A 10,146-nucleotide genomic window follows, 5' to 3' on the forward strand; every position below is an offset into this window, starting at 1 on the left:
TAGAGAGATTTTTGGTTTGTTATATGTTTGTAATAACGACCCGTCAGTACGTCTGTAAAAGTTGTATCATCTTTGGATCAGCTGGATTTTAAAGGCATAAAGGTGTTTAACTTGCGAGGCAAGAAAACAAGCGAGCGTTGTCGTACCATGGTTGCAGCGTTGGAACGAGGACTAAGCGCTTCCAAGTCATTCAATTTCAAAAGAATGTTTGAATCATCATCGAAAAAACATCAACAACCTCAAACAATTGTTATAGAGAACGGAGATTCACATCTTGTCGAATCCAACACGCCTGAAAGCCAAAACTCCGATAGCTTGTCAGAAAGCCCCGTTGAGAGCATCCCTCCGATGATTTCTCCTCTTAACCGGCCAGGAAAACGACCTGATAGACAACAAGCAGGTGGATTTTTTTTCTTTTCCTCAATATATAACTTGTTAATCAAGTTGGCTGAGTGAAATTGTTTCTTTGAGAAACCCTAATAATGACATAAAATATTGCAGATACGGAGATGTTGAAGGACAGGTTTGCGAAATTACTTCTTGGAGAAGATATGTCCGGTGGCGGAAAAGGTGTATCTTCTGCTCTGGCTCTTTCCAACGCCATCACAAATCTTGCTGGTACATCTTTTTCTTTTAACTTTCCTCGTTCGAAGCAAGTAAATATTGGTGTATTTTGTTGATTTATGTGTATTCTGATGATGGTACAATCTATTTTCAGCGTCTATATTCGGAGAACAAACAAAGCTACAACCGATGCCGCAAGATAGACAAGCGAGGTGGAAGAAAGAGATCGATTGGTTGTTGTCTGTGACCGATCACATCGTCGAGTTTGTTCCTTCTCAGCAAACGAGTAAAGATGGAGTTTGCACCGAGGTTTGGATCTTACCAAAGGAAAAAATATATAATTTCTACCTTGTTAGATAGATTAATAACGTTTTAATGATTTTATGTAGATTATGGTGACAAGACAAAGAGGTGATCTTCTCATGAACATCCCAGCCTTGAGAAAACTCGACGCCATGCTCATCGTAAGTGTTTCCATTTGTGTAACCGAGTTTAAACTTATTTTCTATAGCAACAAACCCTAAGAACTTTTGAAAAATAATACAGGAATTCTAAAATTTGTACTATATTTTACCGTTGATAATCAGACATAAATGGTATGATGAATTAATGGTGATGAAAACATGTTCAGGATACACTTGACAATTTCAAAGGACACAATGAGTTTTATTACGTGTCGAGAGATTCAGAAGAAGGGAAACAAGCAAGTAATGCTAGGTCAAACGACAAATGGTGGCTTCCTCCGGTGAAAGTACCTCCAGGCGGTTTATCTGAACCGGCTAGGAGAATGCTTTACTTCCAGAAAGATTCAGTCACACAGGTCCAAAAAGCTGCAATGGCCATTAATGCTCAAGTTCTCTCCGAAATGGCAATACCCGAGAGCTACATCGACTCTCTCCCAAAGGTAAATAAATCATTGATATTATATGAAAGTGATGACTGAGTAATACTATTAGAACGAGATTACACCATATTTATACAGTAGTTTACAACTAGGGTATTCAGTAAAAGATATTAACATAATCTTGTAATTTCTATATATACTCTGCATATTATTTTTCATTTCTCCCATTGTTGTTTTATATTTGGCTTTTAAGGTTGGTTTCTGTTGACAGAACGGAAGAGCTAGCCTTGGGGACTCGATCTACAAGAGCATAACAGAGGAATGGTTTGATCCAGAGCAGTTTTTGTCAATGTTGGACATGTCAACAGAGCACAAAGTGTTGGATTTGAAGAATAAGATTGAGGCATCTGTTGTGATATGGAAGAGGAAGCTTCATGTGAAGGACAGCAAATCTTCTTGGGGATCAGCAGTTAGCTTGGAGAAAAGAGAACTGTTTGAAGAGAGAGCAGAGACCATTTTGGTCTTACTCAAACAGAAATTTCCCGGTCTTCCTCAATCTTCCCTTGACATCTCCAAGATTCAGTTTAACAAGGTAAATGCAAATCCAATGTAATAATTATCAATGTAGATGACTTAGGTGACAAGAAACAAAAGATAATATAAACTATTTGTTTGGTTAAGGACGTTGGACAAGCGGTGTTGGAGAGTTACTCGAGGATACTTGAGAGCTTGGCTTACACGGTGATGTCGAGGATAGAAGATGTTCTTTACACAGATTCTTTGACACTAAAGGAAACTTTATTGGCTGAAGAAGCATCAGATGGTGGGAGAACAACGGAAACGGATTCAGAGTCAGCGGGATCTTCCAACTCGGGAGAAGAAACCGAGAAGCTTGACCCACGCTACTCTAAGACCTTGTTGGATTTCATGGGCTGGAGTGACAATAGTTCCAAAAGCAGCGATAAACCTACTAAATCCCCAGGTCTTACGCCGAAAAAATTCTCCTACTTGGAGAATTTGAATGGTTTTAGAAGTCCCAAAGCTAGACATTGATCATGAAAATCCACGTGTGATACATTTACAAAGAACATAAAAGTAGCAAATGAATTATTTACACCCTTTCCTTCCGGCAGTCTTCCTCGGATAGAGAAGTCTTTAGCTTAAGGGGTTAAACTCTTGAAAAGAAGATAGTTATATTTCAATTGTACATGTTTGATGCAGAATCTTTAAATGTTGCCTTTGTTGTTTTTGTCTTCCAAAATCTGATAATATCCCTTATATATTAAATGAGAAGCGTTGTAATAAATGCATTCACACTATAATACACACGTGGCAGTTTCATAATGATTTGATAATAAGTATGCTAACGCGTTCACATTATATTCATAAATGTGTTTATACTATATACTTTGTATCTTTCTAATATAAAACTCATATACATTCCCTAACGTTCATAAAAAATATCACCATTCAGAAAGAATAATTTTTTATTCTCATTCCCTACCATTCTTTTTTTTTGTAGAGAAATAAAGAACAAAAGTATTCCTTGTTAAATTTGAGAAGGAACAACCATTCCTTTTCATTCCTGCAATTTTATTCCTTTACGTTTCTTTTCTATTTATTCCTCTTGTTTCTAGAACAGTCACTAGTCGAACCAAAACTCACATGCATGGTTCCAATAAAGCTTTGGATTTTTCGGTTCGAATCAAAACAAATAAAGTATCAAAAGCTAAACTATATATATATATATATATTATTTTTATTGTTTACGGATAAAGTTGGGCAAACTATTTATAAATTTTGATTTGATTTGTTATCCGTTTTGATTTGAACAAAAAATATGGATATCCGTAACTCTACGAAGCAAATCAAATACTAAAATACAATATAAAAAAACAAATCACAAATACCAATATTTTTAGGAACGAATATCTAATTTGATTTGTTATATGCATATATATACATATATGTACAGAATTATATATATATATATATATATATATATATATATATGTTATATATATTATAGTTTATATAAGTTTTACAATATTTTTATGAATTAAATTTATTACATTAGGTATTAAAATTTAAAAAGTTAAATAAAATTTTATTTTTATAATAAAATTTTATTATTAAATTTTGAATTATTTTAAAATTTTCATTTTATTTACGGATCAAATCGGATATTCTTTAAAATTCTAAATCATTTCGGATATCAGAGTCACCGACTATCCAGGTAGCTAAAGATTGAATCGACATGAATGCCTCCAAATACCCAGATATTCGATTTGTGCCCACCTCTATTTACGGATACAGTTTATTTTTCTTTATATGAAAAAAATTCACTAATGTCAAGGCCTTTTTAATTTTTAATTAATTTTAATTTTAACTTTCATGTATTATTTTGAACAAAAATATCATTTAATATTAATTAACAATATCTTTATATATTTGTCAATTATTTTTATATACTTTTACATACACATACATGTGCACCTTGATGTGAGCACCTTGTAACTAAGTATTTACCACTGAAGTATCTATTTTTTTTTTGGATGTTGAAATATTTTTTTTATTGCTTCACTTTTTTTTAACGTTTGATTAATTACGCTATTATAACGATAAGAATTATTACATAGATGATTTTACGGCCGACAATTCTACCATCATATGAGAATACACGTCTGCCTGTATCACTCCGAGCCGTCCTATGAGATCCATGTTCGATGATACGCCATGCACCATGCACCATGCTGAAGACCTCTTGTAACCATTTTTCTCCATAATCTGCATAATTTGCATTTTCTGGGGTTTGAACCCCAGACCTCTTGGTGTAAAAGCATTAATGAACCCTTAGTCAAACCACTGGCCTAAGAGAGCTTCCACTACTGTTTCTTTCACTACCGACCAAATTGTAGTGAAATGATTTGTCTTAATAATTTTTTTTTCTTGAACTATTATCTGTTTACAAACTATGATATGAAACCATTGGTTCGACATGACGACTATCTAAAATTCGTAACATGAAAATAAACAAATAATATTAATTTTTTGGTTTTTACCTATAAACTAAAAAATCAAACATTCTAACCGAATAAACCAAAATAATATTAATTTAAAATAATATTTATATTTTAGGAGATTAAAAAAAATAACTTAAAATCGAACCGATATCCAAATTAAACAGATTTAATATGTTTTTATTAAAAATAATGAAACTAATAATCACATTCCGTGCAATGCGTAGATTATTAGCTAGTCCGATAATATTGGATAACACACAAAGTATCCAATTGTGTTCTTTATGATATTTGCAAGAGGTTCTTTTGATATTTGCCCGCGCGCGTAAATAATTTAGAATTTTCTTGATCATTATTTCTTTTATTTTTATCTGATTAGGATCTAGATCTTTCTTTCTGATATATTAAGGACTTCTTGTAATCTTGCAATAAAGTAAGTAAAAAGTAAATAAAGAAGTATTCAGTTAAACATTGGTTCTCTTGTTTATTTTATTAACTTAATACATATATTGTTATGGTATTAATCATGGTTCATGGACATAGCTTGGCAAACAAAATATCTATGGCCTAATTCATGAAGCTTAGAACTTAGAAGTTCATGAAGCTTCTACACTTTTGCGGAAAAGATAGCCTAATTATTTCATAGTCTCTACCATCACATACATGGTGCCCGGCATAGTGCTACCGACCACAGAGTAACGAGGAATTGTCTCAGAGCAGTTCTATCTCTCAAAACCTGAAATAGTTCTTAAAAAACAAAATATATTAATTTTATAATTATACAATGTAATTGATTCAGCAGTTGAGTGACATATGTTAATATGTTATTAGAGTTCTGAAAGATATTTGAAAAGTTCTTAGGTTAGCACTTTTTCTCCATTCTTTATCATGTCTTTTAATTATTTTTATATTTAGAAATTATTATATATTCATGGAGAATCTGAGCAATGGAGATGCTCTCAGTATCAGTGCACTTGTCTCTATGCTTGACTGATAACAATTTGAAATGAGTTTCGATTGGGTTTAATTTCATTAGCTTCATCCATCATGAAAGTATAAACTACTTTCTTCAAATACTCTCTTAGGAAAAAGCGATTGAGATGATGAAAATTTTAAGGAAAAATCTACTACTTTTATTAGAATTCAGATTTACCAAGAATAAACTCTGATTTTCTTTATTCAAAAAAAAATTCTTGAAGATGGTCTAAAGATGATCAAATTAAGAAATTTAGGGATTTTCTAATTTATGTCCAATAAATTATAAATCAAAGGTTGGAGTAAACATTACAAAGTGGAAGGGTATCATAAAGATATTCCACAAAGAGTTTTTTCTTCACTCTAGCTTAAACACCGCCAGATTCAGTTTTCGGCCGGCAATGCTGGCTCTCCGAGCCACAGTATCGGTCCGGTCTGCTTCTTAGTCTTTAATTTCAGTGTAGTTTGTGTAGATCTATGTTTATTTTGACCGTTTCGTGCCGGTTTTTTCTCCGGCGATCTTGACCCGAGATGTTTGGGTTCTTCTCTGGCGTCGATGCTTTTGACAGCGTTGTATGGCCGGCTTACGTTTTAGTTTCGCATCTACCCTCTGGTAGACGACCAGCTTTTGACTCCGGGGCCCACGCCTTCCTCTTCGGTGTTGGACCGCCGGCTTATGGCTCCATTTAAATTCACTCTGGTGTTTGAGGGCGGTTTAGCTCCGAGTTGTACCGGATTCTGTTGGGTCTCCTCTTGTTTGTGCCTTCTCTTTTCCAATTGATTCCAGCTTCGATTGGATCAACAACGACTTTTGATTGGAACTCCTTCATCGGAAGAGGAGTTCGTCTTGGCTATAGTTGCATGGCGTCGTAAGTTCCCTGCAAGTTTCCGATCTGTGTGATGAATAGATTTTTGTGTGTTTGGTGGCTTGATGTCTTTTGGATGAGATCTCGATTGGTCGATTGACGCTCTCTGAAGACGTAAATCAAGCGATGATGGTGTATGTTGTTAAAACTGTTGTGGATTTCTTTGATTGTGGTTATGGCTCTGTAGGTTTCGGTGGACAGTCAGTTGGTTTCTGGCGTCGATCCTCGAGTCGGTGAAGGCAGTGAAGGTTCCAGCACGTGTCCTTTGTGTGTCTGTGTTTTGACATGTTGCTGAGGTTTGACGTGTCCTTTGGGCTTGGGTTTTAATTGGGCCGTTGTTGAGTCTTCTTTTATTATAAGCCGTTGGGCTTGTATGTTGGGTCCGGATGTCCTTTCTTTTTGAGCTTTTATGTTGTAAATAACTATGTTCAATAAAATACTAGTTGGCAAAAAAAAAATGTGGAAAGGTATTAGGCAAAATTAAGCAGGGAATGGAATTTCACAGAGAAATTTCCCTAGGATATAGACCTAAAAAAAAAGTTGTCACAAATATAGACCATAAAAATAAAAATAACCAAAATAGATTTAAATGTTTTATCAAAATAAGTAAATATACACTTATATCTCTAGGGTTAATTAATCTAGACATTAGGGTTTAGAGTTAATGGGTGGGGTTTAGGGTTTAAGATTTAGGGTTAATGATTTAGAATTTAGAGTTTAGGGTTTAGAGCTGAGTAGTAAGGTTTTGGGGATAGGATTTTAAATTTTAAAAATTAAAAAAAAAAATTCAAAATAAAAAATGCTATTTTAGTTATTTTAGTTTTTAAAATCTATTTTTGTGACAAATTTAAAATGCATATTTAAAGAATTGCCCAATTTCATATGAAATAGATGACAATAGTCAAAGATGTGCCGCCATTTCTTTCTATACACACTCAGATTCATTTCTATAGTAAAATTTAAATGTTTTTTCTATAGTAATTCTTACAAAATCATCAAAAATAAAAGAAAACTATATACGCTAAGATTCTCTTTATTTCTAAGTCATTTAGATTTATCTCATTTTCCTGGCTAAAATTCTCCAAAGTTAATTGTATTTCTGAAATGATGACGGCTCCACAAATTATTTATTTATAAAATCTGAAGGTTATAGTTCTGGTTATTACAATAATAAAATAATGTTATATAGGTATTTGGCAGTTAGCTAATCGTTTTCGAATAATAATGAATTAAAATGATTAGAGAAATTATATATGTTGAAAAAATAAAAATAAAAAAAAAGGTTAAGAACAAATTTCCGAAACAGACTGGAAACAGATAATCTCTCTCTCTCTCTCTCTGAGCGCCGAATCAGAGATTAGGGATTTTGTTCCTCTTTGAAGCTTTGACTATTCCTCCTCCCTCCATTGTTGATCTCCCTTCGCTCTACTGCTTCACTGTTTATGGGAGACGCGAAACCCGGGATCGTCATGGCTAACCGAGATCGGGAGCTCCTGATTCCTGTCGGCGAAGACGACAACGATGCTACACCTAAACCCTCCTCTTCTTCCTCTTCTCACAACGCTGGTCAGGAGGTTATAGCATCATTTTATATGTTTGTTCTGCGATTTAGAGTTTCGATCGCGAAATTGCTCATGTTTCTATCAAATTTGGTTGGGAATATTCTCGTAAAAGGTCAATTGCGAGTTCGAGACTGTAGATTATGGTTGCTGAGATTTCGAAAGTTAGCTTAGGCTTCGAACAGATAAAGATTTCAAGAAACTATGATCTAGTGAAGCTCCCTTTGTTAATCTGCTGTGTCTAACTGAGAATTGTTTGATTGATGTTTTAGACGTTTTACAAGTTGATAAGAAGCTGGGCATCCAAGAAGTTCATGACTGGATGGTTAGTTAGTAACCTCTTTTCTTCAGGATTTAGTTTCTATTTTTCGTCTAAGCAAGCAAAGTGCCTTTTGTTGCTTCCTGCAGTGTTATCTTGCTCCCCATGGCCATCACTTTCTATGTCACGTGGTGGTTTATTCATTTCGTTGATGGCTTCTTCTCCCCTATATATGCTCACCTCGGCATTAACATTTTTGGTCACCTTCTTCTGTCTAACTCTAACTACGACAATCAAAAACCAAAATCATATAGCTCTCTACTTACAATTTGAAGATAAATGTATGAATTTGCTTTCCAGGACTTGGGTTTATCACATCCATTACATTTATCTTCTTGGTTGGAGTGTTCATGTCGTCATGGTTGGGGACTTCGGTTCTTAATTTGGGAGAGTGGTTTATCAAGCGCATGCCTTTTGTTCGCCACATCTACAATGCCTCCAAGCAAATCAGTACTGCCATTTCACCAGGTGTCTTTCCCTTAAATCTCTCTCTGTTTTGGTGGAGTCTTCATTATATATATATATATATATGACTTTGTCTAACCATTTGATTCTATTCCAGATCAAAACACACAGGCTTTCAAAGAAGTCGCCATTATAAGACATCCACGTATTGGTGAATACGCGATCGGGTTCATCACATCCACCCTTGTTCTCCAGGTCTGTTACAAGAAACTCTTACTTAACCTTTTCTTTCTGGGAAAGATCAGGTCTAAACAAAACTTTGAAATCCTTGCAGACTTACTCGGATGAAGAGGAACTTTGCTGTGTATATGTTCCGACAAATCACCTTTACATCGGGGATGTGTTCCTTGTAAGCACAAAGGATGTGATCAGACCAAATCTCTCAGTTAGGGAAGGCATAGGTAAGGAAATGATCAGTTTGATTTCATCATTAAAACGTTGACAAGTGTTATGCTCTGATCTTTAGGGTGTGAATTATTTATCTGCAGAGATCGTAGTGTCAGGAGGAATGTCAATGCCGCAAGTTCTGTCAACACTTGATATCAGATCGCCTTCAGAAAGAAGTAGAAGTAGTAGAGTTGAAAGAAACTGAAGATTAGTCCTTTGCAGAAAACAAACAGATTCTCAATTCTATTTTTTTCTTCATGTCTTCTCCTTTTGGATTCAGTTAATTTCACATTTGATGTTCAAGCATTAGAAAGCATTAGTGTTCTCTTCTTGATACCGAGTCTATTTGTGCTAACACTGTTTCCGTCTATATACTAGATTCTGCTACACCTCTAAGTTAGCTGTAAAATATATTTATTTCCTTTAAAAGCTTCTCATGGACTCGGTGTTCCTTCTATCTAGGGACGTTATGATGGGTTTACCCAAATCCATAAGTATTGGGCTGGGTTTTTTACCCTAAAATAAATAGATGGGTTTATTATGGGTTATTAATTTTAGAGTATATATCAATTTAGGTAAACCTAATAGGATAACTGGGTACCCACGTTACCCGCAGACTAAAACAAATTAAACGTAGTCGTTTGTTGAAGTAGTCTCTCTCTCTCAACGAGGTTAGATGTTGGAATTTATATGATTGATTCTTTAACTTTACTGGCATATGATACCGATATGAGCAGTAACTTTACTGTTTTGTGTAGATGGATTCGCAGTCACTTAACACACTTGCACAACTCGAGGCTATAAATGAGCAAATGGATGAGGACAGAGAGGAGGATGAAGCTGAACCTCAAGCAGCCCACAGTGAAACTCAAGAGACTCTACAACCAGGTTCAACACAAACGATATTTCAGTCTAACAAACGTTTAAAGGCTGATGTTTGGAAAGAATACATAGCGATAGGTGTAGGGTCAGATGGAAAGAAGAGAGGTCGTTGCATCTATTGTAGTAAGGAGTTAGTAGTAGAAGTTAGGAATGGAACATCAGCTTTGAAATGACATTTAGAAATCTCTCCAATGAACCCTATGGATGAAATGGTGAAAGGAAGTATGATCACAAAGTAGATCGCGAAATTACTAGTGAGATGATT

General features: G+C 34.7%; 2 protein-coding genes across 4 annotated transcripts; both read left to right on the forward strand.

The window, feature by feature from the left end:
• Window positions 1–2,692, forward strand: LOC106304778 (rho guanine nucleotide exchange factor 8). Its single transcript, XM_013741170.1, has 7 exons — window positions 1–400; window positions 502–618; window positions 719–873; window positions 954–1,028; window positions 1,196–1,468; window positions 1,680–2,000; window positions 2,090–2,692. Exons 1-7 carry the CDS (start codon window positions 148–150, stop codon window positions 2,459–2,461), a joined length of 1,566 nt encoding a protein of 521 aa, XP_013596624.1. The 5' UTR covers window positions 1–147; the 3' UTR covers window positions 2,462–2,692.
• A 4,860-nt stretch (window positions 2,693–7,552) lies between these two features.
• Window positions 7,553–9,386, forward strand: LOC106301796 (protein LIKE COV 1-like). 3 transcript variants are annotated; one of them, XM_013738272.1, is made up of 7 exons: window positions 7,553–7,843; window positions 8,101–8,153; window positions 8,237–8,346; window positions 8,448–8,615; window positions 8,710–8,807; window positions 8,887–9,013; window positions 9,079–9,386. In XM_013738272.1, exons 1-7 carry the CDS (start codon window positions 7,712–7,714, stop codon window positions 9,150–9,152), a joined length of 762 nt encoding a protein of 253 aa, XP_013593726.1. In that variant the 5' UTR covers window positions 7,553–7,711; the 3' UTR covers window positions 9,153–9,386. The 3 variants fall into 3 exon arrangements, with proteins under 3 accessions (XP_013593726.1, XP_013593725.1, XP_013593727.1); XM_013738271.1 differs by having other exon boundaries at window positions 9,101–9,386; XM_013738273.1 differs by having other exon boundaries at window positions 7,553–7,835; window positions 9,101–9,386.
• The last annotated feature ends 760 nt before the right edge of the window (window positions 9,387–10,146 follow it).

The sequence above is a fragment of the Brassica oleracea genome, chromosome C7 (assembly GCF_000695525.1).
Source record: "Brassica oleracea var. oleracea cultivar TO1000 chromosome C7, BOL, whole genome shotgun sequence".
NCBI classification, from domain to species: domain Eukaryota; kingdom Viridiplantae; phylum Streptophyta; class Magnoliopsida; order Brassicales; family Brassicaceae; genus Brassica; species Brassica oleracea.

Coding starts and splice junctions, on each gene's coding strand:
- LOC106304778 (XM_013741170.1), top strand. CDS start 148: ATGGTTGCAGCGTTGGAACGAGGACTAAGCGCTTCCAAGTCATTCAAT. Junction 1,029..1,195: donor AACTCGACGCCATGCTCATC/GTAAGTGTTTCC, acceptor AAACATGTTCAG/GATACACTTGACAATTTCAA. Junction 2,001..2,089: donor CCAAGATTCAGTTTAACAAG/GTAAATGCAAAT, acceptor TGTTTGGTTAAG/GACGTTGGACAAGCGGTGTT.
- LOC106301796 (XM_013738271.1), top strand. CDS start 7,712: ATGGGAGACGCGAAACCCGGGATCGTCATGGCTAACCGAGATCGGGAG. Junction 8,154..8,236: donor AAGAAGTTCATGACTGGATG/GTTAGTTAGTAA, acceptor TGCTTCCTGCAG/TGTTATCTTGCTCCCCATGG. Junction 8,616..8,709: donor CAGTACTGCCATTTCACCAG/GTGTCTTTCCCT, acceptor ATTCTATTCCAG/ATCAAAACACACAGGCTTTC.